The sequence below is a fragment of the Haliotis rubra genome, unplaced genomic scaffold (genome assembly GCF_003918875.1).
Source record: "Haliotis rubra isolate DU_JTF1 unplaced genomic scaffold, ASM391887v1 Scf36, whole genome shotgun sequence".
Taxonomy (NCBI): Eukaryota; Metazoa; Mollusca; class Gastropoda; order Lepetellida; family Haliotidae; genus Haliotis; species Haliotis rubra.
In genome coordinates, this window is record NW_025767035.1 from 1988500 (window position 1) to 2008855 (window position 20356).

The 20356-nt window shown below is 39.4% G+C and overlaps 1 protein-coding gene across 1 annotated transcript in view; it reads right to left on the reverse strand.

The window, feature by feature from the left end:
* The window catches only part of LOC124285372 (mitogen-activated protein kinase kinase kinase kinase 5-like), a 92654-nt gene that overhangs the window by 40766 nt on the left and 31532 nt on the right, over positions 1-20356 (reverse strand). Inside the window, 14 exon segments of the mRNA XM_046721593.1 lie at positions 133-198; positions 2444-2523; positions 3926-4026; positions 4501-4659; positions 5663-5766; positions 9808-9868; positions 10131-10210; positions 10829-10913; positions 11285-11335; positions 11591-11608; positions 12053-12349; positions 13709-13748; positions 16403-16420; positions 20177-20221. Coding sequence (XP_046577549.1) covers positions 133-198; positions 2444-2523; positions 3926-4026; positions 4501-4659; positions 5663-5766; positions 9808-9868; positions 10131-10210; positions 10829-10913; positions 11285-11335; positions 11591-11608; positions 12053-12349; positions 13709-13748; positions 16403-16420; positions 20177-20221 — 1205 coding nt within the window.

Below are 20356 nucleotides of genomic sequence, written 5' to 3' on the forward strand. Positions count from 1 at the left end.
ATAATGTGACTACCACTTTCTTCTGATCTCAGCAAGTTTTCCCAAGAAACTTAACTTCCCTAAAAAAATAGCCTTGCCAAGCCTGAGAGACTTTGAGCAGCTTACATAAGAACCATCGAAAATCGTACTTACTGTCATAACATACCAACACTGTGTCTTTCTCCATTTGTGTCACATTAACCACTGGTAACAACTCTCCTGAAACGAAGACAAAGTACATCCAGATAACATTTAACAAATCCACATTTATAACACAATTTCACAAGTACTTCACAAAAGGATCACAAAACATGTACACACATGAAAACAGGAGGCAGTTGCTTTGGCAAAACATATATCATGAAATAAGTAGGACATTTTTAACTTCAATGCTCCTTAGGTTTTGAGGAATTTGAAAAACTATTGAAGTAGAGTAATTGAGAAAGGTGGGTTGCATGCTGAAAGGTGGCAATACTGCAGAAATTACACAGTGCCATTTAGAAAGTAGTCAAAGGTAACATATATGTTATACTTGGGATTACACTTTCTTAGTAAAGTACAGTTTCTAGTACTTTTGTTGGGTTGAGTCCCATCTGGGATTCGAACCCATACCCTCAGAGTCAGGCGTAAGGTGTAATCAAGCGTAATCCAAAATATAACATCCAGTGGAAGCTGTCTAAACCGGCACTTGTCGGGACTGAAGAAACAATCCGGTTTAGACAGCGGGCCGGATTGTAGAGCTGACACGGTTATCTCCGACTAGAAGTGGACCAGTTTTGTCACTCTCATATACAATGCTGTATCACAATAAAACATGTCAACTCACTAGTTACATGTACAACTATACCCATGGTGAACTAATATTAAATTGTCTTTATCGGCAACCATGTAATCAACGCAGGATTAATTGATGAGAATACACATCCGGTTGACTCCTTGCTATGTGCCGGATTAGACAGCGCTGATTACAGTATAAACACCTATTCGGTTAGCTCATTTCATGCAGAGATCCATAATTGACAGCTGCCGGATTGCAGAGCTTTCATAAAAGAATGATGACAAATGTACTAGCCACGGACGGGACTGAGACTTTATGCCGGTGTTAACATCATGTATGTTTTAAATACATCAAGGACAACCAGAATATACTTCACACATGTAGCGAACCAACCTGGGGCATGGAACCAAGTAAACACTTGAACCACGACCCCAACACACTAGTTTACAGGAACAATGGAGGATTTCAAAGCTCATAATGTGGATATTCGTTATATATTTCGTATTTTCAATGTCTAAAATATTTGGTGCAGGTTGGTCCATAACTGTAATTTTAAAAAGAGACTTTGGGCCCTTTAGGTTTTCATCTACAGCAAATAAATTCATGGACTCCTTAAGTCTTAAACTATGAACATAAGGTGTAAGAAACAGGGACTTCTTGTCATTATGCTTAATTTGGAACACATTGTCAACCAACAATGTGCAAACACCTTCTCAAATACAGAGAGGCAATTAGGATATATCATAAACTCAAAACATAATTCCTAAATATCTGGTTAGCGTCAAGTGCTATATGTTTTTTACTACAAACTCTGTTTCACTCCTGGGTTGAGTGAAAATACAACTACCATCCTCCACTAATTTAATAACCCCAGCAGGTTTTGTTACGCTCAGGAAATTACAGTCCCAGCTTGTATTGATTCCCAGCTGTCTTAAACAATCAGCTGCACTCTACTTCATGAATACCTTATAACTCGCCACAACAAAGATCATCAATAATTCATACAACTACCTACAGTCTTACATTTACGACCGTGATCATGGTTTCGTAAGCTTCAGCGGATTACATGCAAGGCAGGGACTGCTTGCACCTGTAGTTACTTAATGTTATTATCCCCCTAATGGGACAAATACAGAAAGACTGACGTGTGATTATATTAATAGCTTGTGTAATTCACATGGGAAGTTCATATAATAAGGTTCATCATGTATATTTTATGTAGCTTCTGATACACTCAACAGGACTACTATGAAAACTGCTCAAAATTCTGCTGATGCAGCAAAATTCGAATTCTGTATAATCACTTACATCAGGGGAGTATATAAGTAGCTTGTGATACAATCTATGAGACTACTACAATTGCTGGCAAATTCAATTCTGCTGATGTGGCAAAATTTGAATTTTGTATCACCATTCACATCAAGGACAAGGTGCACTGAAATATTCCATTTTGTCCATATGTGTGTGTGTGAGTGCACACAGAAGGAACAGGGAGTCAAATATACGATTTTCAGATGAAGGGGCAAGGAAAAGCCCAGAAATGTTGTGTATACAATAAAGAAGAAGTTGACATCCATAATATTTTGTCTTAAACAGTTTCAGAGGCCTAACTTTTTGCTGTCTGAATCCTACAACAAAATACTGTTTCGTAGTCACATGGACTGTGTAAAGGATAAATGACTGTACCTGTAAAGTCCAGATCAGTGAACCAGCTGGATGCAGAGTTGAGATTTATCACATCAAATTTCACATGATTCCTGTCAGTTCTGGAAAATAAAACAAATATTTTTCAATCATTTTTATTTGTAAATTATCATTTTCTTCTTCTCACACCAAACACACAACCTCATCATCCTTTACTTTGGCTGAAATGTGGAACTACAGAAAGCACTTACTCCCCATCCTACACTCCGCTCTCAACATCACAGTAAGGGTTTAACTCCCTCTGAAGTCAACAGCAAGGACCAGACTCCCCTCTCAACACAACATCACAGTAAGAGTTAAACTCTCTCTGAAGTCAACAGCAAGGACCAGACTCCCCTATCAACATCACAGTAAGAGTTAAACTCTCTCTGAAGTCAACAGCAAGGACCAGACTCCCCTATCAACATCACAGTAAGAGTTTAACTCTCTCTGAAGTCAACAGCAAGGACCAGACTCCCCTATCAACATCACAGTAAGAGTTAAACTCTCTCTGAAGTCAACAGCAAGGACCAGACTCCCCTATCAACATCACAGTAAGAGTTAAACTCTCTCTGAAGTCAACAGCAAGGACCAGACTCCCCTATCAACATCACAGTAAGAGTTAAACTCTCTCTGAAGTCAACAGCAAGGACTAGACTCCCCTCTCAACATCACAGTAAGAGTTAAACTCTCCCTGAAGCCAACAGCAAGGACCAGACTCCCCTCTCAACATCACAGTAAGAGTTTAACTCTCCCTGAAGACTACAGCAAGGACCAGACTCCCCTCTCAACATCACAGTAAGAGTTAAACTCTCTCTGAAGTCAACAGCGAGGACCAGACTCCCCTGTCAACATCACAGTAAGAGTTAAACTCTCTCTGAAGTCAACAGCAAAGATCAGACTCCCCTCTCAACATCACAGTAAGAGTTAAACTCTCTCTGAAGTCAACAGCGAGGACCAGACTCCCCTGTCAACATCACAGTAAGAGTTAAACTCCCTCTGAAGTCAACAGCAAAGATCAGACTCCCCTCTCAACATCACAGTAAGAGTTAAACTCTCCCTGAAGTCAACAGCAAGGACTAGACTCCCCTATCAACATCACAGTAAGAGTTTAACTCCCTCTGAAATCAACAGCAAGGACCACACTCCCCTGTCAACATCACAGTAAGAGTTAAACTCCCTCTGAAGTCAACAGCAAGGACCAGACTCCCCTGTCAACATCACAGTAAGAGTTAAACTCCCTCTGAAGTCAACAGCAAGGACCAGACTCCCCTCTCAACATCACAGTAAGAGTTTAACTCTCCCTGAAGTCAACAGCAAGGACCATACTCCCCTCTCAACATCACAGTAAGAGATAAACTAATTAACTCCTTCTGAAGACCACAGCAAGGAGAAAACTCTCAAAACGACAAGTGTGTCTTGTCACTTGTCACAGACATCAAGAGCATGACTCCCCCTCCAGACAACAGCAAGATGTCAACTTACCCTTTCCTCACACCAAAGCAGACCATGGGGTACTCCAGTTCTGGACTGATGAACATCTCAAACACATCCAACCGTGGAGGCATCTGTTCTATGTCAAATGTCTGGAACAGTCAAATTGTTTCTGCCGTTATAGCCTTTGACTGATGTTATTTAGACAGTAAAAATACACTTTACAGTCCATGTAAGCTTTTCTTTATACAATCACTAGTGTTGTTTTAAACAAGCAAAACAGAAAACATATGTATCATAATACCTCACAGATGGTTTATATCTTAATTTGTTGTTTATATACAGGTCACCCTGGGCCCCTATTGCTATGCCTGGGACCTTGAAAAACTGACTGAGAGTACCCAGGATTCACACGTAAACAGGCCACGGTAAATCATATAGACCAGCTCTTTGAAACAGTCTTCTCAAGGACCAGACTCCCCAGGATTCACACGTAAACAGGCCACGGTAAATCATATAGACCAGCTCTTTGAAACAGTCTTCTCAAGGACCAGACTCCCCAGGATTCACACGTAAACAGACCAGGGTAAATCATATAGACCAGCTCTTTGAAACAGTCTTCTCACCTTCAGCAACATGAACTTGTTGAGAGGCTCATACCACTGCATCAGGTGCACCCCTGTTGGCAGTGCCCCGCACAGGTAGCGGTAGCCGTTGTATGGATTGCGCCCCACACAGCATCGCATACATCCCCTCGTGTCTGGCACTTTTACCGTGGGCTGCAACTTCCTGTACAAATGAAAACAGTTGGGAACTGTCAATCTAAACTTGCCATACCAAAACTTTTGGCACATTGATCAAACTGTCTTTCCCAATCACTGCAAAATTATCAGATTATTATTCCTTACAACTTCACTACCAAACTCTCCACCTCGCTACCTACCACCCTCTCTCACTATCAAATACTCCACCACACAATCAAACAACCTGGCTCACTACCAAATGCTCCCTCACACTACCTACCAGCCTGTCTTACTATCAAATACTCCACCACACAATCAAACAACCTGGCTCACTACCAAATGCTCCCTCACACTACCTACCAGCCTGTTTCACTATCAAATACTCCACCACACAATCAAACAACCTGGCTCACTACCGAATGCTCCTTCACACTACCTACCACCCTGTCTCACTACCAATCCCTCCACCACACTACCTACCACCCTGGCTCACTAGGCTCCCTCACACTACCTATCACCCTGTCTCACTATCGACCGCCTCCGTGGTGTAGTGGTTAGCGCGTCCGCCTGGAGAGCCCCGACCGCGTCATACCAAAAGACGTTAAAATATGGTACTTGTTGGCCTGGCGCTCGGCATTAATGGGTACAACAAGGACTGGTCGACTCGGAGTCAGCATGGTATCTCAGTGGGCAAGCACTATAAAAGTCTGGGCTAGTACAAGCAGCTGCACATACACATACACACACATGCACATCGTCATATGAGCAAAATATCCTCAAGCATGACGTAAAACCCAATTTCACCATCAAATACTCCATCACACAATCAATCAATCACCACCAAACACCCTGCCTCACTACACACAAGTGCCCTTATACATATATCACCAAAGTGTGTATTCTCTATTCTTTACTTGAAGACAAATACATCACCATACAGTCAATAAATTGTTCATCACATCAAAAATGTAATCATTAATCTGTTGAAGAAAGGAATGCTTCAAAACTATGCAAAGATTTAAAGCTTACCTGGAAGGTACTAAGCTTTTCTGGGAATTTTTGGAATTTTCGTCATATTCAGTGAAAATCTACTTGTTTGTTTACTATGGAGCATCATCAAGTCATGCCTGTACAGGTGGGGCGTTCTCCCTGGAAACAAATCACAATAATCATGATAATAATCACTGTGGTGTCACAATACATAGGTGCACCAGAGTAGTTTATCCACTACAATGAATTTGGTTGTTAAATCTGAGTACTACCAGCAGACTGAGACAGAAAAGAACATACAATGAAGAGAGGAAAAATACCAACAACCATAATTCAAGCATTCAAAAGCCATTGCATCCATCTGCAATGTTAGGTTTTAGCATGTCATGCTATCACATACAACCAGATAACACAAAGACTGTCGTACTTATGTCTGACACAATGTATAATGTGTAGATTGAGATTAGAAAGTGCATTATATTATGCAGCATAGTCTCCCTTTCACTGTCGTAAGTATGGCATATGCTGAAGTTATGGCACATATCTAACATTTTCACTCTCATTAACATCAGATATTTCATTCCGATGTGATACCTGTTTGCATGAAGATTGAGCATGCATCGGGAGCCATGAGCTTACATTTACCAACCAAACCCACGGAAGGATGCATAGGTTCTCAGTCAATCATTTCTTAAATGGATCACCTTCATTTCTAAACCACCTTCATTCAGAACAGGGTGTACAAAATATTTGCAAGATACAGAGTTTGGACATCAGTATTCTCCATTCAAGACTGACCGTTTGGGTTCTAAGATACCATCTACAAGTTCATCATATACAGGTAGTGGAATGGTAGACAGACAACACACAGCCTGCAATGGTGTCATATTAAAGTGTAGAGTTATTCATGCATGAATGGATTGCAGGGATGGAAATTGGCACTAGTCTACTACCCCAGCAGCACCTTACTGATCATCATTTTCTACATCAGACAAATAATTGGGAGAAACTGAAGCTAATAATGATTTATCTGTGCAAAGTTTGATCTTCCTACAAGTTATTTCCGGAGAATATAGGGGTAAGCCATGACATAAGTATACTGGGACTCTCTATTATCGCGGACTCTCTATTATCACGGCACGCGAAAACATCGGGAAAGCAGAAACACCACGCCCCGCATCGGCTGTTTACATATGCAAATTACGTAAAATATATTCATCGCTCTTGAAAAAGTCATTTATTTCATTGGAATGTTATGTGTAATCGGAGAAATATTAAAGCATTCATCTTTTCAGTAAGTTCTAGAACATTTTGAAACTAGTATGACCCCTACTGCCATTACATCTACCATGAATCAAAACTTACTTCATCAAGAGCAATCCTGCGACAACTATAAGGTCATTTGCATATTTTCCGTGCTAAAAATATAACAGGAAGTGACGTATTATGCAACTTCACTCTGCACACGGCAGCAACTTGTATGGTACGTTTTAAGCCGGAAAAACAATATTTTGTAACGTTATTGTTACCTTGTATCCAAATCAATAGAAGTTTCAGATGTTGGGGGTTAAAAGCATGATGATATTACTAATGTGAATGAAATTCCTAAATATTTTTTAATGATCAAACTATTTAGATTCGTTACTTGTCTTAGTAAACGTTTCAGAGTGTCATCTGCTTGTACCGCGTGCCATAGTAAGAAAATACCAATACCGCGATAATAGAGAGTTGCTTCAATTTCCGGGTCAAACGAGACAATCGGAATTGCCGCAATGGTATTAAACGAGTAGCGACTATGTGTCCCATTATTTGTGACAGAAATAAGATTAAACATCCGTCAACTGAAAATATATATAAAATGCTAAATGTCAGTAGCCGTTCATAATCCCGATGGCAACAACATTAACTACCGCGATAATAGAGGGTCCCATGATACATGCAGATTGTGTAAATAGGTGCGGGATGAATATGCAAAGACTAAGGCGAGTCTACAATACCGGCACATCTATTGATCATGTGGACAACATCATCTACATGTGTACAAAATGAGCTTCATCAGGCACAGCTTCACTGTGTAAGGGAGGGACCCACCATTTCATATTTCGGTTAGTGGGGTCTCTCTTGAAAATAATTTTGCAGTTGTACACAAAATATAATAACTTTTCACTGGACATTTTGGATGTCTTAAAAATTTGATGTTAAACATAATAGTTTTCAAATGTCCTTATTACTATGCTACTGATAAAGGCCAATCAAACAAGTTAAGATACCGAAAGATCGCTCTTTCGCCATTCTTTATAAACAGTGGTTATACAATGACGTACATCTTTTATATTTGTTGCTTGTAAAAGTGTTGCGTAAAGGGACAGGTTGGACAGATACAAGATTATCAACATAGCCCAATTTTTGTTTTATTCTTATTTCAGGTTGTTTTTTGGCTGGTTGGTCTTGTGAACCAACTGAAGGCTTAATAGATGCATACTCCCTTTAATATTTAAGACTATTGACCAAACAAAACAGGTTACAACAACAGGGAATTAATTTTTACATTAGTCATGTTAGTTGCTTCTGATCTGATCTCTGTTAGATAGTAATACCTGTATATATTAATAAATTGCCATATATATATATAATAAATAACATCAGTATTTAAATATGATGTAAGTATATATACTGAACATCATTGAAAACGCACCACCTGTATTAGTTTGGATTTCCAAGAGCATAAATGAGCAATCGGTGTAAATTTTACATACTTTTGTAGTCCAATGATTGGTAAAGAAAAGAAACAAGAACCAATCCAGCATAACAGTGAAGTTATAATTCAGCTGACCATGAAAGAAAGATGGAGTCAAATTGGAAAGTCAGTAACGTGTATGACCACCGTTAGCAGCAACACAAGCTGTGCAACGTCTCCTCATTGAACTGATAAGTCTCTGAATAATGTTTTGAGGCAATGCATTCCACTCTTGTTGCAAGGCATTCTCAAGTTCCCCAAGGTTGTTGATCTGTGGGCGGCGTGAGAAGCGTTGGCCATGTAATGCCACAAGTGTTCAATGGGAGACAAATCTGGTGACAATGCAGGCCATGGAAGTAGAGGAATGTTGTTGTTTGCCAGAAACTGTGTTGCAACGCTGCAGTGTGTGCTCGAGCATTGTCCTGCTGGAATGTTAAAGAAGAGCGGCGTTGTCCTGAAGAATGGTGTCACGGTAGTAAAGGGCATTCACTCTGCCACGACAAACTACCAGAGCGGTTTTGTGATGATAACTGATCCCTCACCACACCATAATGCTGCCTTCACCCCACCGATCTGTTTGCACAACATAGTCCTGATGGTAACGTTCTCCCCGTCGACGCCATACCAATAGGCGCCGTCAGCATTTCACAAGTGAAAGCGTGATTTCGTCAGAGAACACAACACCATGCCAGCGTCATAACAACCACAAGCGATGCTGCTCAGCCCATCATTCGGCATTCGCGCGATGTCTATCAGTCAGGATGGGTCAAACATAAGGGTATTGACACCGTAATCCTGCCACATGGAGACGGCAAGGCCAGGCGATGGAAGCACTGACCAAACCACGTCGGCCTTGGACAGCGTTGGCGGTTCTGGCAGCCGGCAACGTCACGATCCGAATATTGCGAACAATGTCACCGATCTTGGCGAGGGTGGTAACACGTGCCTGGCCAGGGCGTTGGCGGTCCCTGGTGGTTCCTGTTTGTTGGTACCTGTTGGCAAGTCTTATGATAGTGGAATGATGGCAACCAAATCGTCTGGCAATAACCCTGCTTGATGTGCCAACCTGCAACATGCCCAACGCCCGTTCCTGTTCCTCTGTTGACAATCTTGGCATTGCAAAATAAACTTTACTTGCGTAGGTACAGCTAAAATGAGAACGGATTTTTGCCAACGGTCATTTATACCCCTAATCAGCATGTTTTACGCATGCAATTTGTGCTTTTCGTGTGTGTTGTGCATGAATTTTGTTGTCATGTGATGTGTTCCATGATGTGTTCGGGCAATCCGTTCTTTACTGTACAGCATTATTTGTTGTCTTTTGTGTTATTAACAACATTTCCAACGTTCATTTTCACTCTCAAAACAATCCTATTACCATATTTCAAAATTTACAGGTGGTGCGTTTTCAATGATGTTCAGTATATGTCCTGTGTAGCAGAGCTCCAACAAGAGGGACCAACCTGATATAGACATGAGGACATCTTTTATCACATACAGCCATACACATCGTCTTGCTTGTAGCTGAAAGTAAAATTAATCAAAGTGTCAAGGACTCATGTATTGACAACAGGTACAGATCCCAAATATGATTCACTTCAATAGGATTCTTAATACATGTGGCATGTTCATTCAATCATGTAATTGGATCATATTCTGCATACTAATATAGAAATATTTAATCACTACTTTTATCGAACAATAATACTAGCTTTAAGTCTACAAGAAGAATGAGTTTAAAGACTAATATTTAATTGTTAGAATAAGTTCCTGCATAAACACTCACCAATTCAAGTGTTGATTCATGAATCTCATTGAGATTAAGTGTATATAAACCTTCATTGGCACCTATCAAAATGTACTGATCTGGAAAAATAAAACAAATTCAGATGAATATATATGTGATCAGCACTGGCAGTGACTGTGAACTTGTACCAAAAATGTGCAAGGAAAATGATTCTATTGTGATCTTAAATGTTCAGAATTAATATGAGCTACATAAACCTGTGTGTGCACTTTTACAGCTATCACTCAATAATATCAAGAAAGTAGTTCCCAAGTCAGGGGCCACAATCAAACATATTTTCTGTATGTAAAGCTCCAAACAGGACTACATGACAAACTTCTAGAACAATCTAGTTATCTGTTTGGTCACCAAATAAGACCAAACATCGAATATAATGACAGATTTTGTGAGTGCATAATGTCAATGTTTTACAGAAAACAAAGAGTGTAGAAGGGATATCAAATAACTATTATGAACAAAATGGATTAAAATAATTGTGTTCAATACTGCTCAGTTTATGACAACAAACTTAACACCCTGTATCTGGCTTTCATATACATGTTAACTTTGAATGCAAGTCAGTATGCTACATGTGTGATGGGTATATTTTAAACTTCAGCCTGGTATATCAGAGAGCTCGCACTATATCCACCTCAACTCACCTCCAGCACATCATAAGTTGATGTCACTATACTCACCTCTGTTGACTGGATGCACCCAGCTCGCTGTACAGTTAATCTGGAGCGGACAGCCATTGAACACCTTGGAGAAACAAGCTCCCATCTGTAATGACACAACAGGTAAGTTTGGTGTCACATCTTTTAACAATCACAAAACTAACAATGTGTCAATAAGCCACTGCAGAGAAGCTGCCATTCAAAATTTTACCTGTCCTAAAATGACATGAAACAAACTACAAATATGTGAATGTGTGAAAATTATGAAAGTTAAAATGCAGTTAATATGGAATAAATCAGCCCGATCAGTGCAAGGGAAGTAACTTGCAAACATCTAAGGGACATAATCCTTGACATTTGTTGGCCAGGATCTCACATTCTCCACCTCTCTCATCTGTTAAATATATTTTCACCTTTTAAAGGTGTCATGCTCTGGGTGTGTCTAAGGTTAAATTCATACAAAGTCTTCACACTCACATGAACTTTGGGGGTAGGTGGAAGACCATTGCTGACCGGTCTAGATTGTGTCTGAAATGGAAACACACATACAATGATAATTCTATTCAAGTCATTGAACAGCATTTATAACTGATACTTCAGAAGCTGACATCCATAACATTCTCACCTTCATAATTCTACCGGTACTTTGAAAACCATACCGTGTTTATTACAAGAGTGTTACACCATGATCTAAGCAAAAATAAACAAATTTGCAATGAATGTTTTTTCATTGTTTTATAATTTTATGATAATATAAAGTGCAACTACTCCAAAAATACTTACATCTGTTGATTCTGATTGCTGAAATGGAGGATGCAAATAATTAAAAAATACATTCAGATAAACAGTCTTCAATTAAAGTATTGAAACAATCTAAAATACATTTAATTTGCTGAAGAAGTAGTCAAATATAATTTGGAAATCTATCATATTTCATTCAAAACAAGTTGTTAAAGCCATGCCATGAGACAACAACATGCTTGTCCCACCAGTCAGCAATATTCCAGATGAATCATAGTGACCTATAAACAACAGGTTTACAAACCAGTGGTTGACAGCATGACACCGATCTACTCTGGGCATGATGACACAACCTCGGCATACAATGTGTCCACCCTAAACCCTAGGCATACACTGTGACAACCCAATCTTCAGTTCTTATGACAAGTATTGAGTGTGGGGAACATTTCCTCCTTACATTTCCTGCAGGCTATCATGAAAAAATAATTCACAAGCTGAACTTACTGAATCCTTCTTGGGCCTCCGACGAGGGGGGACGGCAGGTGGTGGTGCCCCTACTGATACTGGAGACATGCCATTTTCTGTGTGGGGTAGGTCCCCATTAGCGTGTTGGCGAGTTTTGGGGGGAAGCTCCGGTGGTTTTTCATCTGTGAATTCTTGGGGTATGGTAGCATTGGGGGTGAGAGTCAACATCCGGTCGATGAGGGAATCGATGTCCGGTCCACTGTCCACCTGCTGGTCAATGGGACTGCCTGCCTCCAGCTCATGCTTCTCCATGTGACCTCCTGATGCCTTTGGGGGCTGAAGGAAAAAAAGTTATGCATAAAGAAGTGGAAGCAACTATTTGTCATTACTGTGTAGGTCATTCAAAACATTTAAACAGTCTTCGGTGAGGGACATCAATACATCATAAAAATAAAATGTAATTTACAAGAATGGAAAACATGTATCGATTTTTCAAAGGAGAGTTACCGTGCCTTGGGAAAAACATGCTGATGTGTTTGAACTAGTTTCTAAAAACATAATGGAATAATGAAGAAGCCTGTTAAAGCCTAGTGAAAATAAGCTTACCATAACTGTACAACATAGCAGATTTTTTTGTGGTGTTAGGTAACTGATGCAAGACTTTGTTACCCTGGAATCCAGGGTCTGAGTACATCTTGAGTGCATCTAGAGTGATTGAGAGAGTTGGGTTTTACACGCTTTTAGCAAAATTCCAGCAATATCACCACTGGGGACACCAGAAATGGCCTCCACACATTGATCCCATGTGGGGAATCGAACCCGGGTACCCGGCGTGACGAGCGAACACTTGGCCACTAGGCTACCCCACAGCCCGAGTGCAACCTGAAAGCTACACACTGTCACCCTATTTTCATGAGCTTGAAAATGCAACACATAACATCTCCATTTCAAACTCTTAATCAGTTGTGACCTTTACTGCATCAACTCCATCGCAATGGATCAGGTCATTTTACTAAAATTACGCTGCAAAACAAGATGCCCCACAAATCAATCAACTGTGAAAAAAAGGATTTAAAACAGTTCCCTTCAGATGAGTGGCAAAGGGACTGAACCCCTGCTTGCCAGTTCATCATTTATTTAGTGTACATTTCATCTCCACAGAGACTGTAAGAAAATACATATTTACTGGAAGAGCTGATGAGTGAGGATAATCAAATACCAGAATCAGAGCAGGTTAGAGTCTTATCTATTGGAGTGTTTGCTTTTAGAAACAAGCTTGGGCATAGTGGCTAGGTAAATACTCTGCTGAGCCTCTAGGAGAACTAGTAGTCGGTAATACACAACAATCCATTCCATACGAGACACATCTACATCTTACATGTAGATTGTTCAATCCCCATTTTAGTGACAAGTTTGGTTAATGGACATGGTCTGGCAATATATCCCCAGGATTCCGTCAGCACGGTGAAAACCACATCTAAACTAATGGCTGCAGCTTTGTTCACTAATCTGATCTCAGTCTAGCACGGATAGACATGGCCACTGATCCATTAGCCTGAGACAAGGGAAAATCCAGAGATTAATCCTGACTTTCCTAAAATCTGCAGCAAGCTGGTGTATTATGTTTGATATAAACTTCAGCCCTGGACAACACATCCCTCTGTATTTCGTGAAGTAATGCTTCACAGGACCCACCTTTGGAGGAAGAGCTGGTGGCTGGACTGGCAATGTTGACCTGAAACAGAAACCAGAGGTTACAACACTGCAGCCACACCTTCAGGACCCAGTTCCACATCCCAGCATGACGACTATCATCAGGCTAAGTTAACCTAAAGTACTGGAATTATGGCTTCATAGCACTTTGATCATTTTTCAAGGTCCTTAAGATAGTCCATGACTTTCAGACAGTACAATTCAGACCAAGCTAAGCTTGTTAAAAATTATTCATTCCTTATGAAATAGCTAAATATTGAAATATCCAGACACACTAAAAACAACTTGTAGATTCATTAAACATTGAAGTAGGTTTACCGAGAGATCAGTTTGTGAATGGCACAAGTACATAAATGAGTCATCAGTCACTTTCAGTACATCGCCATGTTTGGCATGTGTATATAATCCCTGGCCAGATTCCACATAGCATTAGGACTGGGCTCAATTCTAGGATAAAATTAGTAACTATCATCTTAGCACTACAGTTGCTTATTAAACTAGGCCTAAGATGACTTTCATTGCCTTATCTTATACTGTCTTAATGATAGATGATTTTTCATTAGTGAAAGACCAGGATGCATTCGACATTAGTGACACCAGTTGTGTATCTTGACAACATAGAATAGGGATCCCTACATAACAAAGCACCCAGCCACCAACAAGCCCAGGGCTTCCATATTGGATAAATACAAATGTAGCGTGGGAAGACAATTTGATTTCACACTAAGCCACAGTTAAAAAAAAAAATATTCTTCAGGATTTGGAAGACAGTAAAGAGAAACTGATCTGACAAATTGCACAGAGCAACTACATTTAATTTTTAGCAAAGAAAGTGTAGTGATGGTTTTACATGTCATAGACAAATAGAGGATATTGACAGTAATATTAACAAATATTTTCAAAAGTATACAAATGTAAGGCTTACATGTTTCAATCCTTGATGATTTTGTAAATATGAAAGTTACAATGAATCAAAACCTTTTTAAGTTTGCTTTTTATCAGATGTGTACAAAGGTCTAAGTACAGAGAATGGTCAAATCATCAAACTCATTGCATGGACTTAAATGCTTGCTAGCTACCACAATTTAAACACAGACTGAAGGAACCTTCCATGTTACAAGTGTGGAATACTGTATCTATAGGCATTTGCTGTAATAGATGAATTTTACACAACAACAAATTACACATGTTGTATTAATAATGTCAGACACTTTTTCTTGTCAAGCAAGGCTGTCAGCAAATTATGATAGCAAAACAATACCTCCAGACATGATTCATATAAAAGGGAACAACACCTTATTTGACACCTATATGACATATTCAATTTTTTTATGTTTGACATTTATTTGACACCATTTTATATAGGCAAGTAATTCATGTACCGGTACCATAACAAATATTGGATACTCAAAAAAATAATAAATAGTTTCCAAAATTAAACAATGCCTAGATTTCCATTGTGAGTGTTAGTTAAGAGAAGTCTACAATAGGAATTTTGAAACATTTAACATTTTCCCAAATTCAGATATTAGTGGAATGAGTGTGAGTGAGTGGTTTGATCACAGTAAACTGGTGGGTGCTCTGCACAAATGAACCAATTAAACCACTTGATCATGTGCAAGTTAGCACCAAGTAACATGGAGAACATCTTTCAGCTAAAAGTCAAACTTTAACTATATTCAACCAAAGATTATGTTTCAATTTCAAATTCAAACCAAATTGATACCAACGATAATCACAATAAATGAGTAACAGTAAACAATGTAATTAACAGTAACAATCAAATTAGAAAACTTCATCATAAATATTAACCAAAAACATAGCTAAATGCAAGGATACATCTACTCAGAATAACTGTTTATTGTCTATACACTCAGCAGTATTCCAGCTATATCATGGTAAGTCTGGACAAGACAATCCACTGATTGATATCAATGCTGCATACCGTTGTCATACCATGGCATGAAATCAACCAAGTTTGACCATTGAGTCATTGTAGTTATCTAGTATCACAAGCATAGGCTGCAGCAAACTACTCAATGCTCTAGCCAGAAGCCACTCTCTAGTCAGTTAGCTGTTGTCCCCATAGAAGTGTTGATCGTAACAAACCTAAACTTGGACAACAGCTGATTCATAACCATTACAGAAAACTAGCTTAAACACCTACCACCACTGTTATTACGGTTCACTCTAGCTGATTTTTCACACATTAAACATTCTTTCTTTGTATATTTGTTGTTTAAAGGCAATATGACGATGGTCTGTAAATATTCGAGTCTTGACCAGACAATCCAGTGATTGACATAAGCATCTGTCTACCCAACTGATATGCTGACCAAGTCATCGAGCCTTCCCCCAGATTCCGTTAATCGACTCTTGCAACAAGCCTGGAGGCTGATTCTAACGTGATCTTCACATGAACACATTAAACAAATACCTAAACTGAAATGTTTTAGTCATACAAATGAGTGAACCTCGTTTTCACAATACATGTAATTGCTATGACTACAACATGAAGGAGGAATGGTATACAGCTGTTAAGCTACATGGAATAATGGCAACTTATTGTGATCCCAGGCAACACAATCACAACTGAACGTGATCCCACCACCTAAAGAAAGATAACTGAATACAGAAAGCTGTGAACACAAGATGAGGCAGAGTGTGAAGCATTACCCTTTAATTGTATAGTATCTGAAAAAAAAGATTATATAGTTCACTTTGCAATCTTCTACTTTCCACACTTTCAAATATTGACCCTGACTTTGAAAATCTGAATTCGATAAATTATCAGATAGGAATTATTTGTATACAAAAAAATTATCAAAATGATCAGCACTTAAGAACATTTCTGATGAACTTTTTATACAATTAATGTATGCAAGATTTGATAAGTGCAAGCAAAAAAACGGAAATTATAACATTTGAAAAGAATTGAACTTTAACTATTACATCCTGCTGTCAGAAGAAAGTGCTGGCTCAGGGCAACCCGACCTCAGTTTCACATGTTTGTAAAGAGTTTAGACATGTAACGACAGCTCATCTAAACGACAGCTCCATTGAACACGTCAGTGCATGAAAAACAAGAACACTAACATAATTGCACAGATTTGAATACAATCCCCATCGGGTTTGGGTTTCACAGGAAGTGGGTTGCACAAAACCAACACTTTTTTTCACTCAAGCCTTAATCTTACAAGTGCATTGCAAAATGAAAGGATGTAATACAGACAGGAAATGAAGAAACTAGTTGATAGGGTTGCTTGAACAGAACACAGAAGACTATAACCTTAGTAGCCCACACCAGACAGTGCACAGGTCAGAAGGAGATGTACATTCGAGGATAAAATCAATTAAAATTAAGATTTTCTTTAGAGGAATGAGAAGTTTAGTCTTACATGACACAGTTGACATGATGCCCGGTTTCACCTTGACTTACAAAACTAGGGGTAAAGAGGACCCAAAGAATTACTTTCAAGTGGCCCTACAGGACTTACGTGGCCACACAAAGTAATGAAAGTGTATAGCGCAGTGTCGATCTGATTATTACTTAATCACATAAGATTTATACTTTTGTTCAAGAATTGGGTACCATGAATAACATATATCCCTTGTATTGGTATGTAAGGAACTCAACCCTATACAACACTGTGTCAGAATATGGCATTATTTCTTATGTTAATGTATCATTCTATCTGGTAGTCCACTCAGTAAGTGGCATTATTTCTTACATTAATGTGTATATCATTCTATGTGGTATCAGTGGTGTCATTATTTCTTGTATTACAGCGAGTGAACGAGGTAGTGAGTTGGATTTTACGCCGCTTTTAGCAATATCACAGCAGGGGCACCAGAACTTGGCTTCGCACATTGTACCCATATAAACCTTCGGTGTGACAAGCCAACACTTAAACCACTAGGTTACTCCACCGTCCCTCGTGTATTAGAGTATGTGTGAGACAAACGCTCTTGTACTAATAGGTGATTAATATTTGCATATGTGAACTTGTGAGTTATTTAACTGCAATGTGCAAGTCAGCATGGCCCCTTTGTATTTGACATAATCTCTTGGACTCTACCCGCATGTTGTGTTGCGTATGTTCTAGTACGTCTGTATTACACACTGCACTAAACTGTAACAGTGTGCACAGCTAGCAAATGTCAGTTTATTTCCACCTGTGTGTAAATCATGCTACCTTGTACATCTTGCACATTATCCTGGACATAGATGTAATCAGGTCAAACATACTAGGGGTAATGTGTTTATGTGTTCTAAAAGCCTTACTCAGCAGTATTCCAGTAATAAAAATGGCAGCCTGTAAACATCTGGACCAGAAACACCAGTGATTGATATTTACAGCACTCATCCATTACAGAAAACTGACAGAAAATCAAGTTGCCCCTTTACATTAGCGATCAGGTGCAAGGGATGACTGACTGACTGAGTTTAGTTTTACGCCGCTTTTAGCAATATTCCAGCAATATCATGGCGGGGGACACCAGAAATGGGCTAACACATTGTGCCCATGTGGGGAATCGAACCCGGGTCTTTGGCGTGACGAGCCAACGCTTGAACCACTAGGCTACCCCACCGCCCCAGGTGCAAGGGATGAAGAGTGAGTGAGTGTGAGTGAGTGAGAGAGAGTGAGTGAGTTTAGTTTTACGTCGCACTCAGCAATATTCCAGTCTGTAAATGATCGAGTCTGGACCAGACAATCAAGTGATCAACAGCATGAGCATCGATCTACGCAATTGGGAACCGATGACATGTCAACCAAGTCAGCGAGCCTGACCACCCGATCCCGTTAGTCGCCTCTTATGACAAACATGGGTTACTGAAGATCAATTCTAACCCGGACCTTCACGGGTCTTTAATTGAGTATTTGGTTAAGTTAGCAAGGGATGACGAAACACATTCTAAAATAGTATCGCCATATCGACTGCAGTGGACATGGGATACTGCATGTAGTATGTAAATTACTGATATGTATTCTATAAATATGACCAGTTTCCCTTGTACTAGTCACAGGATAAAATGTACTTAACCTTGTTGATCAGGACAGTGTCTCAATGGTATGTGGTGGAGGTGTACAGTAAACATAAGTCATACATGTATTATTCAACAGGACCAGTAGATATTATATTTTGCCTTATATGGTCACAGTATTTATCATGTGATATCAGAACATCCATCTGTGATACAGAGTGAGTGAGTGTAGTTTTACGTCGCACTCAGCAATATTCCAGCTATATGTCGGCAGTCTGTAAATTGAGTCTGGACCAGACAATCCAGTGATCAACAGTATGAGCATCGATCTGTGCAATTGGGAACCGATGACATGTGTCAACCAAGTCAGCGTGCCTGACCACCCGATCCCGTTAGTCGCCTCTTACGACAAGCATAGTCGCCTTTTGTGGCAAGCATGGGTTACTGAAGACCTATTCTACCCCAGATCTTCAAGGGTCTCTGAGATACAATCAACTGATTTTTGCGTTTATTAATCATTAACATTGGAATGGTATCTTAATGATCATAATTATATATCTTACACACATACAAATTATCATTTTATATCTAAAGCTTTGTCAACTATCCAATTTCAGCATGCTACTGAAGGATGGTGGTGTTGGATCAACCCCTTCATTCAGTCAGGGAGGAGGGAATGAGATGGGTTCAATGCCAGTTTGAACAGTATTTCAGTCATATCACTGACTGTGTGTCAATTTGCTATGGGTCAAAATGATGCAAATACAAATGTATTTGGTTATTACAGTATGGGGGAACCCATGGGGGAACAAGGATTCAAACATAATGTTTTGGGTCTCACACACATTCATCTCTGCACTCACAAGGGTGCCACCTTAGACTGAGGCATCCTCACAAAGACAGTATGATTATTTGGTTGCCAGTATATTGACATACCACTGATTTAGGAATAAATGGAATCCAGATGTTATTCCTTGACCAGTGTACCACCCAAGTAGTGAGCAATGAAAAATATAGGATAGATTTCACAAGGAAGGGTTATGTAAAGAATAACAGTTGAACAGTTGCTGAATAAAATTAAATGAATAAATACATCAGAAAATAAAAGAAATAATGGGTCCAAAATATAATTCTCTTATGTAAACACATAACATGCACCTCAAATTCAAGTTGATATTCCGCAAAGCAATCTTGTGACTATGATTGTCCTAACGAGTCTACAATGACCTGGGTCTATAGAATATAATCAGGTCTGAAAAGTTTCAACATTCCATGGATCTACATATGATCCTAATCTTCAGGAGAGCTAAAGGGTTAAATAAACTCTAGTAGGTAGCAGATTAGACTAGAGATGCTACAGCTGTATGTGAAGCTTGCAGTAGACGAGACAGAGACGATTACATGCACAGGGAACACAACTGGAATAGAACAGGGACAGACAGAGACCAACGTTTAACCCTTACTGTTCAAAGTTGACTTCTTCATAAACTAAACTACTTCGATGACCCCTGGAAGTGAAAGGAACAGTCTGTCCTGAGTCTTGAGAGCAATTTCATTAAAATAAGATTTACTTAATATGATACCTCATTGCATGAAGACCTGAAAAACCCACCACATTTAGCTAACGAGTTCCGAGGCTATAA